This window comes from Lutra lutra, chromosome 15, assembly GCF_902655055.1.
Source record: "Lutra lutra chromosome 15, mLutLut1.2, whole genome shotgun sequence".
Classification (NCBI taxonomy): Eukaryota; Metazoa; Chordata; class Mammalia; order Carnivora; family Mustelidae; genus Lutra; species Lutra lutra.
In genome coordinates this window covers 5,275,272-5,296,351 of record NC_062292.1, presented here as the reverse complement: position 1 = coordinate 5,296,351, position 21,080 = coordinate 5,275,272, and the positions used below count along the sequence as shown (strand labels likewise).

Sequence of the window (21,080 nt, the reverse complement as noted above, 5' to 3'; positions counted from 1 at the left end):
ACTTCTAATAGCAGCCTTTGAACATGTCTATTTTCTCAATTCCAAGATCAAAAGATGATTATAAAATTATTCCGTCTTAGGCCCTTTTAATTCTTTGGTATCTGGAATTTAAAAATTGTTACAGGCAAAATATCTTCAGTATTGGTATACATTTTCTTGATTTTTTTAAAATGCTTTTGCATATTTCCATTTCTGACCTCTAGGTGGCAACCACACCAAGCCTTGTGACGAGCAGCGCGGCGACAACGCTCACGGTCAATCCAGTCCTCCCGCTGACCAGCGCTGCGGTGACCAGCCTCTCTGTTACAGGTAACGTGACAGGTAAGGCAGCCGGGCTGTGCTGCTCGCGCGCCAGCTGTAGGCCTGTGACAGGTCTGAGAATTGTGAATGATACTGCGAATTAAGGCTCTAAACTACAAATATGTATCACTTTTTTTGTAAAGTCATATATAAAAACCTGAACTCCAAAAAACAGGCATAATTAATTTTGTCAGAAAAAATAACTTTCGTAAAGGTTTTTTTTTTTTTAATCTCTTTTGTTCTTTCCCACATTACTCTTATCTTCTACATTGTTCCAGACTTACCTTTCAAAACTCCCAACTTTTTTTTAAGTAACTCCTTAAAAACCTTCAGTGGCTGCAGCTTTTTGTATTCCAGAAAGCATCCAAGTTCATCATCAATTCAGGGCAGGTTATTTCCAGTCTGGATCTTATCTTCCACTAGTCTTTTCTCCCTTCCAACCTCAGCGCACAGGAAGATTCCATCTGTGCCTTTGTAAACATCCCCACTGCCCGAAAGGTTAGCCCTGCCTGTGCTTCTCTCTGATAGTAGGGAAACTACCCCAGCACAGGTATCAATTCTTTCTAGAAATACTCTTGCTTTTCCAGCAAACTGTTCTTTTCTACCCGCTTATATTATAAATGATTATATTTTTCTACTTTTGTCTTTTCCAGTAGACTTTATGCTTCTAGAAGATCTAAATACTCTTTTTGCAATCTCAGTGTCTAGTTTAGTGCCTGACACATTGACTATAAAATATTAATTTTTTTCCTTTGGCCTCCCTTAAAATAGTACATTTCCCAAGTACTTTTAAGATAACTCAGTGTTGGGGCACCTGGGTGGCTCAGTGGGTTAAAGCCTCTGCCTTCAACTCAGGTCATGATCTCAGGGTCCTGGGATCGAGCCCTGCATCGGGCTCTCTGCTCAGCGGGGAGCCTGCTTCCTTTCCTCCCTCTGCCTGCCTCTCTGCCTACTTATGATCTCTGTCTGTCAAATAAATAAATAAAATGTTTAAAAATAAAAAAAATATAACTCAATGTTGTCATCACAAGTTTTTTAGTGCTATATGATTCATGAGGCATTCTGTAGTTATTCACCGGGATGATTACTGCTAGTAGTAAAGCCTCAAATGGATTTGTGCTATTTCACAGTCAAGCGTGAATTTAACCTAGAGTTGAGGAATTTGATTGTCTTCACGCATGTTTTAAGTTTGTTATAACACTTCTTTGGTTCTATGATCTCACTGAATGGCTTTTATATAGTTATTAAGTTTCTAAGTCATTAGGAGATCTCATAATTTTGTTTACTTATTTAGAGTAGCACTTTTTTTTAAAAGTAGGCTTAAAGCGGAACCCAGTGCAGGGCTCGTACTCACGACGCTGAGATCAAGACCTGAGTTGAAATCAAGAGTCGGGTGCTTGACAAACTGAGCCACCCTGGCACCCTAGAATAGTACATTTTGACCTTTTTGGGTTTTAGAGCTCCTGGAAAACTTGATGAAAGCTTTAAAGTTTCCCCTCACAAAATAGATATAAGCTCAATTTTTAGTAAAATACAGGGAGGTTCATCAATGACTACTCCCATCAATTCCCACCTCATCGGGGCCATCTTCGGATGCCTTAGGAGTGGAGATTGTAAGAAACCCCGTGTTCGCAAGTATACAGTATACAGTGTTCAGTATTTCGGCTTAGTGAGCAAACCGGTGGCGACTGGTCGCTGTTGTTTGGGGCACTAGGAATGTGGAATTCTGGCCTTTAAGGAACTCACCATCCGCCTGCCTGCCTTCTTCTGTTAAATTATAAACTGAACTTTTCCTTCCCAACAAATCATGTCATATTTTATTAGGACTAAAGATACCCATCTTTTGCAGAACAATTCCTTGTAGTTCAATAGAACTTGGTAGAACAGGTAGCTTTGCAGATTTTCTAAAAATGTGGCAAAAATCTGAAACAGAAGGTAATTTTTAGGAGATACACATCCCGAAAACAGCTAAAACTTTCCTATCGGTTTTTGATGGTTCCAGTTAACCAATGACATTTTCCTGAACTCACTTGCTCGGCCCATTTATGTGCATTTAATTATAACTGTTTTCTAAAATGTTGGTAACTGGGGTGCTGGGTGGCTCAGTCGGTTAAGCGATTAACTCTGGATCTCAGGTCTTGATCTCAGAGTCGTGAGTTCAAGCCTCCTGTGAAGCCTACTTAAAAAAAATAATAAAAAATAAAAATCGAAGTGTTGGTAACTTTTTTGGAATGAATTTTTCCTTCAGTTCTTAAAAAAATTGAACATTATCAGAAGCTCAAATAGGAAAAATCATCACAATGAGCTATCTATATTTGCCGTTAAATCTTTTATGTACATACGTACAATTCTAACAGTGTTCAGTGTGTCCTGCTCTTGTTTTACTTCTGATCTTACAATAAGTGCTATCCCCTGTTAATAGTTTCTACATTTCTACTTTTGATTTGCCCTTATTTTATTAAATGTTTGTATTAGAACTTTGTAAACATTTCCATATAAGTGCCATCATGGCTGAGTTCTACCTAGAATGACCAGCTTTTTCAGTTTGAGTCCCAAGAAACCCCTCAGTCTCCGAACCACATAACTGGTCTTGCTTGTTCAATATTATATCCTTTGTGTCTAGTGCACCACCTAGAATATAAGATAATGTAAGATACTCTGTATCTTATATGCTAATGTAAGATACTCAGCAACTAAACTAATTATTAAGGGAATGAAGTTTTCACTATTATAAATAATGCTATAATGAGGACCCTTTTTTTTTTTTAAAGATTTTATTTATTTAAGAGAGAGAGAGCATGAGAAGGGGGAGGGTCAGAGGGAGAAGCAAACTCCCTGCTGAGCAGGGAGCCTGATGCGGGACTCTAGGTTCATGACCTGAGCTAAAGGCAGTTGCCCAACCAACTGAGTTATTTAAACTGTAGGTGATTTACTTTCCCCTTAAAAACATTTTAATCTTACTGGTTTTATAATACTGTGTCGTAAACCTGGGCAAAGACATTTAGGACCTTTACTTTTATGTAATTTCAGGTTTACAGAAAAGTTACAAGAATAGTTAAGAGAAATCCCACATCTCTTCCCTTAGATTCTCTGTATGGGAAAAATCTTGCCGTATTTGCTTTTTCTTTCCTTTTCCTCTTTCACTTGCTATGTATGTGATGTTTTTCTGAACTGTTTGAAGATCAAATTAATGGATATGCTACTTTATCCCTACTTCAAGACATTACCACATATAGCGAGAATACAGTTATCAAAAATCAGGAACTTAACATGGACTCAGTCCTCTATCTAGTAAACAATTCACGTTCATGTTTTGCCAGATGTGCCAATGATGCCTCTTAGAGCAAAAAATCTTAAATCATGCATTGATTCAGTTGCTGTGTCTCTTTAGTCTTCCTAAACTGGGGGCAGTATGAGTCTTTCTTTGTATTGTAGGAAATTGATTTTCTGAAGAATGTAGCTATTTATTTTGTAAATGTTGTGTCTGACGTTTCCTCGTGATTAGATGCAGATTATGCAGTTTGGGCAAGAAGACCGCAGCAGTCATGTTGAGTCCTGCTTGGTACATGGTGTGGACGCACGTGCTGTTGATCAGTCCCACTCCTGGTGGCACTGACTTTGACGGTCTGATGAAGGTGGTTTCTGTCAGGGTTTTCCATCATGTAGTTACTGTTTTACTCTTTACAGCAGTAAGTGGGGAATTTCTTCAAACCTTTGCCCACTAGTGTCCATTGATGATTTTTGCATGGATCTTTTACTGTGATTCTCAAGTAATTCTGTTATTTCTTCTACATTCATTAGTTGCCTTTCAACTGTAAAGATACACTTTTCCTTTTCCCCTATTTATCTGTCTGTATCAGTATGGACTCAGACATTCTTTCCGTATTCAGTAGGTTAGAATCCTACTATTACTTTTTATTTTAATGTTCAAACTCTTTTCATTTTGCCAGTGGGAGCCCCTTGGTGGTAGCTCCTGTGCTTTTTCGACATGTCTCTAACATTCTTTGCTTTCTTAATTTTTTGGCACAAGATGTTCAGCCTCATCTTAAAGGTTCTGTGCGCCAGGCCTGGAATCAGCCATTTCTTCAAGGATACCTAGTTCTTTTTAGTGAGGAAAAGACGCCAAGATCTAGATGCATCATTGATACTGTGTTGTCATTGCTGCTAGGGCGTCTCGATAGAAATAGGTACACGTGTGCATATGCGTACCTTGGTATGTGTGCTTAGACCGACACATGTAAATTCATTTTTATACATAGATCCATACATATCTGTGTGCACTTTATCTCCTTTTATTCAGATCCATGAGTTCATACTGAGAGCTGCAATTCCAGCCCGGCACCCTATAGTTTACTCCTTTCTGTCCGTTTTCCAGGTTAACTGCCTTCACGGTGAGTGAGCAGCCTGGCTCCCACGATAAGAGGAGTATCATGACCGGATTGCTGGGTCCTGTAGTGAAAACAGAGTTTCAGAATGGCCAATCCCCGCCTTTAAATGGAGAGGCCCCTGAGTCGAGTTCCCTATTTGTTTAGGGTCCTTGCCTTTAGCCTAAAGGCACGTGATCCAGAAACTGTGTAGTAGCTGTTTGGGTTGGTTCTTTCTCTGTCCTCTTCAGTGTAGCTACATTATTCATGTGAAATTTCGTTTGTTTCGCTGATACTCCGCATCTGTGTTCTCCTCTCATCCTTGCGGGGTTTTTATAAGCGTATGAGCTAATAGCATATCATGAAACGTGGGTTTCAAAAGTCAGGATTATACAGAAAGTTCTCTTCAGAATAAAGTCATTCCCTTCTATCGAAATTCTCTTTCTCTGACAACTCTGAGCCTGAAGTCTCCTCAGGGCTCTGCTGACATGAGGAATTCTCACTGCTGTCCTAGCCATCTCCTGTGCCCTTCTGGACTCAAGTTGGTTTCCCTACCACCAAATTTCAACCTCTTTCTCATTTGCAAGTCTGTCAAAATCTCAAGTCCTCTGATATCTGTCCCCAGAACTCTTACTTCCTTTTTTCTTCACCATCATTTGGAATAGGATTTTAGAAATGAAGAGGAAAGAACCATATCCTCAGTTTACCATCTTCTAAGAGAAATCTAGTCTTACTGACATGGTTGCTTTTATTTTCCAGTATTTAGCATAGTGCTTGGCACATGATGGCTCTCTGATGAGCTTTCCTAGAGGAGACAGAAGAATGATCATGACTGTACTACTCCAGAAAGACATGTTTGGATGTGTCTCAAGGACAAAAATTCGACAGCCTTCAATAATCTCAACTAAACATGCTCTGCCCCAATTTTTTTCCCCAAAACGTTGTTCCATAATGAATCCTGTGCAACCCCATACCCATTAGCAGACCTTCCCCATTGACTCCTCACCCTAGTCTGGCTGGTCTGCTCTGTCTCCACGGATATGCTCGTTAAGGACATTTCATACAAGTAGAATAATGTATTATTTGGTCTGTGTCTGGCTTCTTCCGTTTAGTATATAACATCTTCCAAGGTTTATCTGTCTTGCAGAATATCAGTACTTCATTCCTTTTTTATGGTTTTGTGATATTTAATTGTGTGGATATAACAGATTTTATTTATCATTTATGAATTGATGGACATTTGAGTTGCTTTCCGTTTTTGGCCATTTTGAACATTGCTGCTGTGAGCATGTGTATGTAGGTTTTTATGTGGACATGTTTTCAGTTCTCTTGGGTAGATATTTAGGAATGGAGTCAGTGCCTTATGTGGCACACTGGAGTATTATGAACAACTTTATGCCCCCCAAAATAAGGCAATTTAGATGAAATATATAAATTTTGAGAAAGACACAGATTATCCAAACTCACTCAAAAAAAAAAAAAAAAAGGAGGAAAACTTAAATAGACTTAAAGCAAGCAAAGTAAATGAATCATTAATGTAAAGGCTTTCCAAAAAGAAAAGTTTAGGCCCAGATGGCTTTAGCAATGAATTCTATCAGATATTTAAAGAAGAAATAAAGTGAATCTTCTGGACTCACTATCTATCTTTTCCAGAAGATAGAGGAAGCTCATTGTATGAAGCCAATATTACCTTGTTACTAAAGCCAGACAGAGATACCACACACACACACACACACACACACACACACACACACACACACACACAAATTATAGGCCCATATCCCTTATGAAAATATACAAAAAAACACTCAGCAAATTTTAGCAAACCAAATCCAGTAATGTGCAGAAAAGATTATTCATCACCACCAAGAGGGCCTAATCCCGGGAATGTAAGGTTGGTTTAATAATAACTGAACATCAGATAACGTACTACACCACGGCAGGAGAAGAAAGGACCAGAACCACAGCATCATCTCAGCAGATACAGGAAAAGCACTTGACAAAATCCAACACCCATTCATAATAAAAACCTGGAATAGAAGAGAACTTCCTCACCAGATAAAGAATAAAGAGTGTCTATTAAAAACCTACAGCTAACAGCATACTTCATGGTGAAAGACTGAATGCTTTCCCCATAAAACTAGGAACAAAGTGAGCTCTTGTCGACAAATTAACATTGTACTAAGAGGTTAGAGCCAGTTTAACAAAGGGGGAAAATGAAAAACATCCAGTTTGAAAGAGGAAAAGTTAAACTCTCTGTTTGCATTATTCTGTATATATAAAAGTCCAAAGGAGTCCACATACCAAAAAAACTATTAGGATGAATAAATGAATTTCATGTTGTTGCAGGGTACAAGATCAACATGTAAGAGTCAGTTGCATTTGTACACGCTATCAGTGAGCAGTCCGAAAATGAACTTACAAAATAATTTTATTCACAATAGCTTCCAAAAGAATAAAATACTTGGGAATAAATCTAACAAAAGAAGTGCAAGACTTATACAGTGAAAACTACAGTTTGCTGAGAGAAATTAAAGAACGTCTAAATAATGGAGATATTCCATGTTCATGGTTTAGAAGACTCAGTATTTTTAAGATGACAGTATTCTCTGAATTGATCTATAGATTCAATAGAATTATAGTAAAAATTCTAGCAATTTTCTTGCAGTAATTATCATGATAAACTCATTCTAAATATATATGGAAGGGACCCAGAATAGCCAAAACAATTTTGAAAAAGAATGAAGTTGGAGGACTTAAATATCCTGATTTCAGAGCATGGTGTAAAGCTATGTCATAAAAACAGTATGCAGCCAGCGTGAGGACAGACAATAGATTAATGGAACAGAATTGAGAGTCCAGAAACAAACCTTTAAATTTAGGCTCTGCTGACTTTTGACAGAGGTACTGAAGCAATTCAGTAGCAAAAAGATACTCTTCACCATATGGTTCTGAGAAACCGGATGTCCATATTCAGGAAGATGAATTCAGATCCTTTCCTGATACCATGCACAGAAATGAAGAAGCTGAAGGGATCAAAGGCCTAAATGTAAGAAATAAAATTTTTAGAAAACAGGAGAAAATCTTCATGACCTCGGGTTAGGCAAAGAGTTTGTAGATACACCACCAAACACAATCTATAGAAGAAAAAAAATGATAAATTGGAATTTATCAAAAGTAGAATCTTCAGGAAACATTTTAAGAAAATGAAAAGACACCCTCAGCCTTGGAGAAAACATTGTAAATCATATATCTGATAAAGGAACTGTGTCTAGAGCATGTAAATAACTTACAGTTAAGTAGTAAAAATATAAACAACCTCGTTTTTTAAAGGGCAAAAGATTCTAATATATATATAATGCCAAAGAACATAAGGAAATGACTAATAAGCACCTTAAAAAGATCCTCAGCCTTGTAACTCATGAGAGAATTGCAAATTAAAACCATAGATAAGATTTCATACTCACTGTATAATCGCTGTCATCAAAAAGACCAAAAATAATCATTGCTGGCCGGGAACCGTCCTGCATCGCTGGGGTAGTGTGAGGTGTGATGTAGTCATTTTGGAAAACACTTGGGCGGTGTCTTTAAAAGTTAAATGTAAACTTATCGGTTGGCCCAGTAAGTCCGCAAGAGAAATGAAAGCATGGCCACACAAAAACCTTGGTACAGATGAGCCTAGCAGCGTTCTTCGTAATAACCAAATACCGGGAACAAGCCAGTGCCCGTCAGTTGGTGACTCCCTCAACATGATGTGGTCTGCCCATGCACTGGAGTACTTTCCAGCCAGAAAAAGGAGGTACTGATTTGCACTACAACATGGATGAACCTTGAAAACAGTGTGCTGACAGAAGCCAGATGAAAATGATCACAAATCATACAAGTCCATTTACGTCAAGTGTCCTGAAAAGGTAAATCTGTAGAGAGAAAAGCAGATGAGGAGGAGGGCTGTGGGAGAGGGATGTGACTACGGAGAGCCACAGGCGATCTGGTCATAAACCGGGTGCAGTGGGTGGTGATTGTACAACTTTGTAAATATATTAGAAACCATTGAATCTTACATTTAAATTATATCTCAAAAAAGTATTTTCTAAAAAGCAAAGATGAGGCAGGAAGTGAGAGGATGTGCCTAACACTATATATCCTTGCACGTAACTTCCCACTGACCTTCTAGGTGGGTGATGGCATCTTATTTTGTTGTGGAGGACATTGAAGCTGAGCAAACATCAGTTCTCTGGTCAACGTAGCCCAAGTAACTGTGTTGCCAAGAATATAAGGTCATAAAATGTTGACTAAAATGTGATTCACTAGGGCACCTGGGGCACTTAGTCAGTTGGGTGTCTGCCTTCAGCTCAGGTCATGATCCCAACATCCTGGGATCAAGATCCGTGCTGGGCTTCCTACTCAGCAGGGAGTCTGCTTCTCCCTCTCTGCCTGCCACTCCCCCTGCTTGTACACACTCTCTCTCTCAAATAAATCAATCTTCAAAATAAAATGAAATCCAATTAAAAAAATAAAATGTGATTCACTAGTTAGGAGAATTTATTTGAAAATTACAAGTGCTCACATGACATATTCTTTTTTTTTTTTTTAAGATTTTATTTATTTATTTGACAGATCACAAGTAGGCAGAGAGGCAGGCAGAGAGAGAGGGGGAAGCAGGCTCCCTGCTGAGCAGAGAGCCCGATTCGGGGCCTGATCCCAGGACCCTGAGATCATGACCTGAGCTGAAGGCAGAGGCTTTAACCCACTGAGCCACCCAGGTGCCCCTCACATGACATACTCTTATTGAAAACATCTGGAATGTGGTTCAAGGATGACAACCAGAAAAAAACACCAGGGAGTGGTTTCTGGAGTCATCTTCTAGCCCAGGTTAACTTTACTGCTGAGGATGACTGGGCCCTTCTTTGTATACATAGGGGATTTAAAGAGAGTGATGCTGAATGGTCTGTCTGAAAGCAGTGGAAATGGAGAGTGGAAAAAAAATCCTCTTTTAAGTTTTTGACCTCAAGATAAGGAGTCTTATGGAAATTGACGGTTTCAGCACTTGGAAAGGGAAGTAGTGCCCATAGTTAAGCGTAGATCAGGGTAGATAAGGTGAGAAATTAAGCAAGAAAAGATTGAAAGTTCATTGAAATTTCCTCGTAGTACAAAGATAAATGAGAAAAGACATTTGCCTTTCTAGATAGAACAGGGGCGGTTCTTCCAGGTGTCAAAAGCGGAAGAGTGTGAACCTGCCCAACGTACGACCCAGCACAACATCAGGGGCTCAGAGGGAGAGAGTGATCAGGTAGATTTAGAACTGAAACAGTAACGGAGCCTGATTAATGATATAGGTGTAGCTGTATTTAGCGAAAACAGCAATAAAGAGGCAATTTTATCTATTTTTGAGAAGGGGGAAAAAGGAATACATGGTCCCTTTTTGATGAACAGTAAGAAAGAGGTGTTTATGGGATTCACTGAGACCACATAACACTTCTGTGCAGCAGTGTGGGGGCCAGAAGAGCGGACTCAGTACCGAAACAGATGATGTCTGATTTCCTCCCAGCTCCATGCCGTGTGAATGAAACACTTCCTTAGAGCTAAAATGAGGAGAGTCGAATTCTGGATGTTCTTAGTATAGACCAGAAGGCTCAAAAATAGATTTTAGGAGGACAGAACTGAATTTTTTAAGAGAGAGTCTTCTTTAGCTTAGTGATAGATTTTATCACCAAAAAAGTTATCTTTTACATAAGGTCTTTGTTTCAATGTATTTATGGGTTTGAAATATTTATTTTGATTGGTCTAGTTCTTCTATACTGTATCAAGTCTTTTTTTTTTTTTTAAGATTTTATTTATTTATTTGACAGAGAGAAATCACAAGTAGGCAGAGAGGCAGGCAGAGAGAGAGGAGGAAGCAGGCTCCCTGCTGAGCAGAAAGCCCGATGTGGGGCTTGAACCCAGGACCCGGGATCATGACCTGAGCCAAAGGCAGCGGCTTAACCCACTGAGCCACCCAGGCGCCCCTGTATCAAGTCTTTTATACCTCACAGAAATACTACACTGAAAATTTATAGGTGCTTTTTGTCTTCTTGAGCTCTCTGTCCTGAGAAAATACCACTGGGGTTCTGCTTTATACATATATATGGTTGGGGAGACCCTAGAACGTAGTGAGCTTCAGTGAATTGGGTTCCAGCTGGTGTAGGCAGCCCGCGTTTGTGAGTATGTGGCATTTACTGAGAACTGACAGAGAGGGCCTCTTCTATAGTGCCTTCTGTAAATAGCATCAGAATTACAGCTCACTGGGGACGGCTGGCATCTGCTTTATGGAAGGTTTTCTATCCTATGACTGCCTTATGAGTCATTTCTGCTTTGGGCAGAGAGACTATATTCTTTTCATAACACTTGCCTCTGTGGCTCCACAGGCTTAACTTCTAGACATATTTTAGACCTCTGCTGGCCAGCGTGGCAGGCACTAGCCACCTGTGGTTTTTAAGCACATGTAATGGGGCTAGTTCTAATTGAGATGTGCTATTAAGTGTAAATCACACACTATTTTCAAAGACTTAGTATAAAAAAATACTTTTTTGAGACTGATTTAATGTTAAAATGATAATATTGAGGAAATAGTTTAACCTGTTCCTTTTTAATATTGTCAGTAGGACCACTAGAAAATTTTAAATTACGTAATTATTATTTAAGTTTCTGTTGGACAACATTGATCTTGAACACTAAGTAATTCCAGTGAATGTGTTTTAGTTTTCAGCACTGATATTTATAATGTGTTAGTTGTTTGTATACAAATGTTTGTTGTTCTCCTTACAACAAAAAGAAGTTTGGGCATCTTGATTCTTTTTGTAATGGTCTCTCAAATAACAGTTTCCTCGAGCTTCATTTTTCATTCTTTTTTTTCCCCCAAGTTTAAATTATTTTTTTATTATTTTTTAAAATTTCTTTATTTCTTTTCAGCGTAACAGTATTCATTGTTTTTGCACCGCACCCAGTGCTCCATGCAATGTGCCCTCTCTAATACCCACCACCTGGCTCCCCCAACCTCCCACCCCCCGCCCCTCAAAAACCTCAGATTGTTTTTCAGAGTCCATAGTCTCTCATGGTTCACCTCCCCTTCCAATTTCCCTCAACTCCCTTCTCCTCTCCATCTCCCCTTGTCCTCCATGCTATTTGTTATGCTCCACAAATAAGCGAAACCATATGATAACTGACTCTCTCTGCTTGACTTATTTCACTCAGCATAATCTCCTCCAGTCCCGTCCATGTTGCTACAAAAGTTGGGTATTCATCCTTTCTGATGGAGGCATAATACTCCATAGTGTATGTGGACCACATCTTCCTTACCCGTTCGTCCGTTGAAGGGCATCTTGGTTCTTTCCACAGTTTGGCGACTGTGGCCATTGCTGCTATAAACATTGGGGTACAGATGGCTCTTCTTTTCACTACATCTGTATCTTTGGGGTCAATACCCAGTAGTGCAATTGCAGGGTCATAGGGAAGCTCTATTTTTAATTTCTTGAGGAATCTCCACACTGTTTTCCAAAGTGGCTGCACCAACTTGCATTCCTACCAACAGTGTAAGAGGGTTCCCCTTTCTCCACATCCCCTCCAACACATGCTGTTCCCTGTCTTGCTAATTTTGGCCATTCTAACTGGTGTAAGGTGGTATCTCAATGTGGTTTTAATTTGAATCTCCCTGATGGCTAGTGATGATGAACTCCTCAAACTCAACACACACAAAACAGACAATCATATAAAAAAATGGGCAGAAGACATGAACAGACACTTCTCCAATGAAGACATACAAGTGGCTATCAGACACATGAAAAAATGTTTTTTTTTTTAAAGATTTTATTTATTTATTTGACAGAGAGATTACAAGTAGGCAGAGAGGCAGGCAGAGAGAGAGGAAGGGAAGCAGGCTCTCTGCTGAGCAGAGAGCCCCATGCGGGACTCGATCCTAGGACCCTGAGATCATGACCTGAGCCGAAGGCAGCGGCTTAACCCACTGAGCCACCCAGGTGCCCAAAATGTTCATTTTTCATTCTTTTATGAGATTCATAATATCCTTGCATGTTACTGTTTCCATGAATAAGAACATGTTTCCGACAGGCTTTGTGAGAACTGATTTTCATTACAGAACAGCTCCTTAAATATTTCAGCGCGAAGAAGGCATCTAGACGCCGCCGCAGCTGTTCCCTACTGTTCCGCAGATGTCATTGTTGACACTGAACTTCAGAAGAATACCCAAGTTTTAGTTCTTGCCTTCACTGTTTTGTTCTGATTTTTCTAGAGAGGCCACTGCAGTTTCTGATGGAAACCGCCTCTCAGAAGCAAGGACTCTCTTGCGTGTGTTTCCTCCCCAGACCGGTTCCGCCCCCGACTGGCCAGCTGGGATTCTTTGATTTTTCGACCCAGAAGACTGTCCTGTGCCGCTCGAGTGGCGGCTGTGTCGCTCTTGCCTCCTAAAGCAGGGATCGTGGTTTGGGTTCTCAAATGTTAGTTTCCACAGAATCGCCAACGGGGTGACAGAGACACCCCAGCGAGAGGTCACTGGGCGGCCGATGACCAGTCACCGTGGGGTCGGGAGCGCGGCTGAACGCAGGCCGCGGAGGGTCACGATCTCTGCCTCCGCCCGCAGGCAGCACGGACAGCGCGCCCAGCAGCACCGCCACCGTCATCTCCACGGCGCCGCCCGCCGCCGCCGCCGTCACCTCCCCCTCGCTGAGTCCCTCCCCGTCGGCCTCGGCCTCCACCTCCGAGGCGTCCAGCGCCAGCGAGACCAGCACGACGCAGACCACCTCCACGTTGTCCTCGCCCCTCGGGACCAGCCAGGTGATGGTGACCGCGTCCGGGCTGCAGACGGCGGCGGCCGCCGCCCTCCAGGGGGCCGCCCCGCTGCCGGCCAACGCCAGCCTCGCCGCCATGGCCGCGGCCGCCGGCCTGAGCCCGGGCCTCATGGCGCCCTCGCAGTTCGCAGCTGGGTAAGCAGCGCCCGCCTGGGTCGCGTCTGGTAGCCGCTGGGGGCCCTCCCTGCTCTTGGGGAGACACCGCCCCCCTTGAGGGCCCCCAGACTCTCCTTAAAGCCGTGGGCGCTTGGGAAGGGCCTTCGTGCGGAGGGCGGGGCGCGGCGTGCGGGGCGGGGGGGGGGGGGGGGGAGGCTACGCCGTGGCTTCCTCGCGAGGACGCGGACCCGCTGCGCCGTGGGGCCGGGGCCCGGCCGGGGTGGGGGTGGGGGGTCAGGACTCTCGGTGCGGGTGGAGCGCTCTCCGCGGTCCGCCGGCTGATGCTCAGACCCAGACGAGAGAGCAGCAAGATCCCGGTTTATTATCAAGCATGGAAGGACCACTTGTACATGTGTTCCTTTCTCTGGCATTTTTGCGTTTTTTTTTTTTTAAGATTTTATTTATTTATTTGACAGAGAGATCACAAGTAGATGGAGAGGCAGGCAGAGAGAGAGAGAGAGGGAAGCAGGCTCCCTGCTGAGCAGAGAGCCCGATGCGGGACTCGATCCCAGGACCCTGAGATCATGACCTGAGCCCAAGGCAGCGGCTTAACCCACTGAGCCACCCAGGCGCCCCATTTTTGCGTTTTGTTCTGGAAAAGGGGAGAGAGCAGTCATTGAAAGAAGAGTCACCAGAACCGCGGGTTTTAGGTTCTGGGGGATCATGTCCTTATTTTGCTGCGTGCCGGGAGCAGCCGGGAAAGCACGAGGCAAGCCCTGTTCCTGCAAGGAGGGTGACAGAGACGTCCTTGACCTCCCCAGCCATTTCCCCTTCCCTGTCCTTTCGGGCGTGTGAGCTCAGCCCGACAGCCGCGCCTTGTAACCAGTGACCCCTCTTTTGGCCTTGCAGAGGTGCCTTACTCAGCCTCAACCCAGGGACCCTGGGCGGCGCCCTCAGCCCAGCCCTCATGAGCAACAGCACACTGGCGACCATTCAAGGTCAGTGGAACCTCCCCCTCGGAACCTCCCCCTCGCTGCGCTCTTCTTTCCCGCGCTTGTTAACCAGGGAAGTTTGCTTTGCTCCAGGCGAAGGGGGTGGGGAGAGTTGGGTTGGTGATGCCGATTAACCCTGCGGCCAAGAAAACGTCCTTGTGGAAGAACTTTTTGTCTGCAAGCGGTATAGGGGTTCGTGTGTAAGAACAGGAAATGTGCTTAGTTTGAAGTGTTATAAAAAACGAGGACTCCGTGTTGCTGTTTATCTTCTTAGGTGAGCAGAGGTGGAGGCAGAATTTCCCCCTGACAGATTTACCTAAGTAGACAACCAAGACCCGTCCCAGGCAAACTTGACCCAGAGACATTCTCCAGTCCCCCCCCCCCCCCACTCCTAAGAGCAGCTGTATGAGAAGGTCCCGGAATGAATTAACCTTGAAGCACATTATGCGGACTCGGGCGCACTTTCCATTAGGTTCTGCCCTTTGTCCGCCCCGTGGGCACAGCACATGCATGCCCTGGGACGGTCTCCGGTCCAAGGCCAGCGGGTGGCGTTCGGCCTCAGCGTGCTGTCCAGGCGAAAGCCGCTCCTTCCAGACGGGAAGGGTTTCCCTTATTTGGCTTCGGAGCTTTGTGTCTGAAGATGCGGTTATGTGCTTCAGGAAGACAATTTGAGACATCAGTGTATTAATCAGAGAATTTTTTCTTAAAATTCAATTGTTTTATACTTAAATGAGAGTTCCTGGGGCCAAACAGAAGCTGTTAGCCAACCTCAAGTCCGACGAGTGTTTCACGAATGGGGTCTGCAGTCTGCGGTAGCGAGTGGGAGTGACAGACACATCTAAGACGTGACCTAGTTTATTTTCTAGGGTTCCTAGACCCAGTTCCAGCCAACGTGCCCCCCCCCCCCAGCAGCAGGCAGCTGTCGCATACCAAGCAGGGTGTCTGAGAGTTCAGGTGGACTCCGATACCGTCTCCCTAGAGGCAGCGCCCGACCCCCCCCCCCGGTTCGGGTTTCAGTCCTACGACACTGCTCCCGTTTCCCCTTCAGACAGCAGTCGCAGGCCCAGGCGCTTCCCGCGGCCTTCTGACCAGTCTCAGATCCAAGGGCCCAGCAGTCTCCTTAGGCTGCGTCTCGTGCTCGGCTCGGAGAGCTCGGGGAAGCCCTTGCTTACGCTCTGCGGCTTGTGAAAGGGCCCGAGGAAGGGGCAGGTCCGCAGCCGGAGGGGAAGGCAGGGCGGGTGGGGTACCAACCGGAGGAGTCTCTGTCCCGGGGGAGCTTGGAGCCCGGCTCGGTGGCGGGTAGAAGTTTCCTGGTTCTCCCAGAGGGGAAGCTCTCCAAAAAAGACCCAAAGCTGTCCTCTTGGGTTTTAACAGAGGCTTCACGACCGTCACGATCACCGAAGTCCCTGGCCCTTGGCGGAGTCAGGCTCCATCCCCTCTCCCGTCCCCGGAGGCTGGGGGTGGGCTGCAGGTTCCAGCCCTCTGGTCACGTCTCTGTCTTGGGGCAGCCAGTCCCTGCCTTTGGGTGGGGTCCAGAAGCCACCTTCCCTGATACTAAGACGCCCATTCCACCTGGCTGGCTCTGAAGCGTTCTCCGGAGCTGTGGATGTCCACCCGATCTACCTGAGAATTATTAATTTGGTCACTCAGGTGACTGAATGACCAAGTCCGTATTTCTTCTAAATCGTTACGTGATAATTACCTTACGTTTTATTGGCTTTCTCGTTGACTAAATCATACGTAAAATTGATGGTTAGGGCTGTAAACTTTTTGATGTGAGGATTTCTTTCTGGCATAAGATTTGTGATAAATCACTTTTCCTCTTGCGTGAGGGTGTACCTCTGGGCTCTAGTGATGCCACAAAGGCAAATGCCTTCTGCAGGGCCCAGCTGAGATCGGAACAAGTACTTTCTGGGAAGCTCTGCAACTGTTCCATGACCCGAAGCCTAGAACCTCAGAAAACGTCAGGCTATGCCAAGTCTTGTTAATCTTGCTCTTTGTTTTTTTGGGGGGTTTTTTTGTGTGTTTTTTTTTAAAGATTTTATTTATTTATTTGACAGAGATCACAAGTAGTCAGAGAGGCGGGGGGGGGGGGGGGGGGCGGGAGGCAGGTTCCCTGCTGAGCAGAGAGCCCGATGTGGGGCTCAATCCCAGGACCCTGGGATCATGACCTGAGCTGAAGGCAGAGGCTTTAACCCACGGAGCCACCCAGGTGCCCCTAATCTTGCTCTTTGTATGCCATGTCCAGAGTCAGAGACCTTCCCTTCAGTCCCCCTAGCTTGCTTTATGTATTCTGTAAGAAATGAACCGGATTTTTAGTGCCGTTAGAAAACCCCTCAGATCTTCATGTGAAAATGTGGTTATACGGGTGGGAGGACCGTGGAGGGGTTGTCAGATAGCAGAAGAAGGTATTAAATGAGAGTGCCCAATTATTTAGAAGTCCCGTGATACCTTCTGTGGGGACAGAAGTGACAGCATCGCAGAGAGACTCTCCCTCGTGAGAGCAAGTCCTAACCTTAGTGAGCCCCTTAGGCCACCCCCGTCTGTGCTGTCCTCGTCCCTCCCTCTCTACGTCGTCGTCCTCCTCCTCCTCCGTACGAGTCCTGGGAGTCAGGTGTGATGCCTCAGCAAGGGAAGCACTATTTGTACCTTACACTTTATTTGGTTATAGATAATGATTTTAGCACTAAAGTCATTTGGAAAGATGGTTTTCATTTTTTTTTTTTCTTGAAGCGCTCAGATTTATGAATAATGCCAGTTGGCTAAAAGCGAATTACATTTTAATGCCCCAGTCACTGTACCTAGTTTGTCTTTTGAATCAAAGTGTAAAATCAGCACTCTTCATTAAAGATGAAATTATCAGACTTAATATTAATACTCCTCGGAGGGTGAGGTCCTCTAGGAAGTTGAGGCCCCGAGACGGCCGGGTAGCTCGGCGTTGCTCGTTCCTGCCCACCCCACCCCCCAACCTGTGCTGCTTGCGCCCGTTTGTTCAACTACGGCCGTTCAGGCTCTTCCAGAATTACAGATGCGCTTCAGTTGGTGGCAGGAGAGCGCTGGGATTAAGATAAAAAGTCAATTAAGGGTTGCCCTTTTCCACCTAGGCTGTGGGAAGACTACATTTGATGTGTTACTCGGCTTCTCCGGATGGTGTTAACGTTCTCTTTTCTGCCTGTTGGTGGGGGTTTTGTCTGTAGCTCTTGCCTCTGGTGGCTCCCTTCCAATAACATCACTGGATGCCACTGGGAACCTGGTCTTCGCCAATGCAGGCGGAGCCCCCAACATCGTGACTGCCCCCCTGTTCCTGAACCCTCAGAACCTCTCTCTGCTCACCAGCAACCCCGTGAGCTTGGTCTCTGCCGCCGCAGCCTCTGCAGGGAACTCTGGACCTGTAGCCAGCCTTCACGCCACCTCCACCTCCGCCGAATCCATCCAGAACTCTCTCTTCACAGTGGCCTCCGCCAGCGGGGCCGCTGCCACCACCACCACCGCCTCCAAGGCACAGTGAGCCGGCTGGGCGGCATGGGGCTGCCACCAGCCTTGTCCACTCGCGGCACGATGGGCTGCCGGGCCAGGCTGAGACTGAAAAATGTGATTGGCTTCCTCTTGCCATGTTTCAGCAGCAAGGGAAAGAAGGGAGAGGAGGAGAAAAGTGCATACCAGAAAAAAAGGATGGAGAAAGGACAACATTTGCCTAATTTTGTAATAAAACACTGTCTTTTCAGGATTGCTTCATGGATTGGAGAACTTTCTAACCAAAAAGTAAAAACAAACAAAAACAAAACAAAACAAAACAAAAAAAACACAGAAACAAAAAAATCAAAAACAAACAAAGAAGTGAAAGGACTACTTATCATTTCCAGCAGTCATGATGACAAGTTAAGGTGGGTTACCAATTCCAATATAGGAAGGGGATTTCTTGTTTGTCTAAATTTCTTTTCTTAAAAAAAAAAAATCATTTTTATGGGTCTGTTGTACAGGCCATTAAGTCATAACAAGGTGTTTATAATCGTATCAATTGTGTTGGGGGTTCCTTTCTTAACTGGTACAATTTAGGCAGGCCTGTATTACTGTATCTCTATTATTATTGTTGTTGTTGTTATTGTTTTTTATATATATATATAGTTTGGACATGTTTATCTCTTGCTCCTGGATCCTATTTCAGTGAGCTCCCACACTGTGGGGAGGGAGGGTTTGGGGGTAAGGGGAGACTTACGTTCTTAACTGCGGGGAATGTTCTTGCTGGTTTCCTTATCCTTGATGACTCTTACAGAGGTGCTAGAAAATTATTTTCTTTTGCCACTTATGCAAGAGGCTTGGTGCAGAAGCTGAAGGCAGTGTGTGCAAACGCGCCCACTCCACACACGCCCCTCCCCCCGTCAGGTGGTGCCTTCGGAGCACTTTTGTGTAGGAAGGAATTCCTGCTGAACTGTAGCTCTCACTCACCCCAGATCACTGAATGACCCTGAGGCCCAGGTCCTGCGCGCACCGGTGCTGCTTCCGCGACTTCCCGTGGGGACGGCCGTGGGCGGCAGGGCAGGATCTGGGCCCAAAGCGCAAAGACTACTGCAGACCCCTGACTGGGTGGTTCTCCTGATTTCTTATCTCCTGAAAAATGCTCCTACTGTTGGTGTGTTGGTTTGTGTGTTTCCATTTTGTGGAAGTTTTTCATCCAAACTTCCTTTCACTGACTTGGCAAAGAGCGGACTGATTGAGATTGGGAAACTGCCCTTCCTCTGTTTTCCGAAGGAAGCCACTAGACGCCTGCCATCAGTTCTGTACCCCAAAGAGGAGTGATGAGAAGAGTCTGAGGCTCCCCCCTTTCCCTCTGGCCACAGACCTCTCTTTCACGGGACGGCGCGTACATTCCTCTGACCCGAGTCTCTCCTTGCTTCCCCGGCTGGAGAGCGCACCGCTGGCTGGGCACGGGGTCTTGAGAACCTTTGAAGGACTCTGAGCAGGAACTTTGCACACACCTCAAGTGTCTCCTTGGTTTGTTGGTGATGCTCCAGCTGTGCTCCAGCTAGGCGGGTCAGAGGGCGGTCCACGTCCGGCTCTGCGACGGGGAAAGTGATTAGCTTGCATTGTTGGCAGGGAGTTCTAGACTATGTAAACGAGCCCGTGGAAAGGAGGAGTTGATGGAAGTCGATGCAGAGGAATGAGGGTAACTTGGACATTCAATTCCCCTTCCTGTCCGCATGCTGTGAGGACAGTATCTGTACCCGAACAGTTCCCGGAAGACCGATGGCTGCACTGGGGCTCGTCTGAGCTCCCCTTCGTGTTGGAGGTCACGGTTCCCGTGTGCTGTCCGTGGGTGCTCGCTTATGTCTCCGGTGGCCCGAGACTGCACTTGCGCCCCTGCTTTCGAGCTGGGGTCTCAGAGAGGGTGTGCAGGTCATCTGTGTTCTGAGTGTTCTGCTTGCGTCCCCGAGGGAGCTTGGGGTCTGTATATCTGTCTCTTCGTGGTGTCGGGAAAGGCGGTGACAGGGAGGCATCGGGAAAGGCGGTGACAGGGACACGGTGTGTGTGTTTCTTCGTGGTTGTCCAGGTGGGAGACAGGCACCTTAACAGTAAAAGGCCGAAACATTTGTAGTCCCTTTGTTAGTCTTTCTTTTGTTGCTTCTGTCTTCCTGTTTTATTTCAGAGTATTTAATTATCAACTTAAATTTCCTCTTCTCACCGTTCACCTTCCCTAAAATCCCTCCAAAATCCGTGAACTGCAAGCAGGGAAACTAACAAATGTCCATCCACCTTTTTAATGTGTGGTGTGTGTTGTTTTGTCTTTTATGTTGTTGTTGTTTTTAACGAAGCTTGAACCAAAGTCAATTTTTAGCAAGCTGCTGTACTAATGGACTAGTTTATAACGTGCATTTCAGACACATTGAGGAGATAGATGCTACTGACAATTTCTTTTCTCATTTGTCTTTATTAATTTTATATAAAAGTTGCTGCTTGTTTTAATCATTTATGTTGGTAAATCGTAATATCCTCTGGGCAGACATTAACTTGATTTTAACTAGTTTATTTAGTTCGGTGTGTAAATAGAAGGGCAGTGTCAGTTACTAGTTTTTCTCCTCTCCATCTTGCTATTTCTCTGATGTAGTTACATTTACTCTTTTATCCTGACTTGACATCTCTGACTTTAGTCTGTGCAAATGGTTTAGGGCTCTCAGTGAGACTGTGGCTGCCCATTGGAGCGATCCCTCCCCTGGGGGTGGTAAGTTAGGACGGATTCAGGGAGGGAAATGCTGATGCCCACCGTCCTGGATTAGAGGCTCCAGCATTAATTTCCCAAAACGGCTACCAAAGGAAGTGTGGAGTCCTCGGGGACTCACCCCCAGCGGGTGAAAAGGAAGGGCAAGGAAAGGCTGTCTTGCTTGTTTGTTTTCCTGTATGGTTCAAAAGATGCTCCCTCTCCCAGGTAAGATTCGCCAATGGATTTCAATATTTTCAAAGATATTAAGCTTTAAGTGTCAGTACAATGGCCT

The 21,080-nt window shown here is 44.7% G+C and overlaps 1 protein-coding gene across 6 annotated transcripts in view; it reads left to right on the top strand.

The window, feature by feature from the left end:
- Positions 1-18,238, top strand: part of POU2F1 (POU class 2 homeobox 1) — a 180,116-nt gene extending 161,878 nt beyond the window's left edge. For 5 of the 6 annotated variants that reach the window (XM_047704232.1, XM_047704229.1, XM_047704227.1 and 2 more), the window contains 4 exons: positions 204-321; positions 13,297-13,639; positions 14,510-14,598; positions 17,790-18,238. In XM_047704232.1, the coding sequence (XP_047560188.1) occupies positions 204-321; positions 13,297-13,639; positions 14,510-14,598; positions 17,790-18,100 (861 nt within the window). In that variant the 3' untranslated portion in view covers positions 18,101-18,238. The remainder of the gene's footprint in view (positions 1-203; positions 322-13,296; positions 13,640-14,509; positions 14,599-17,789) is intronic. The other variant, XM_047704231.1, reaches the window with a different exon arrangement.
- The last annotated feature ends 2,842 nt before the right edge of the window (positions 18,239-21,080 follow it).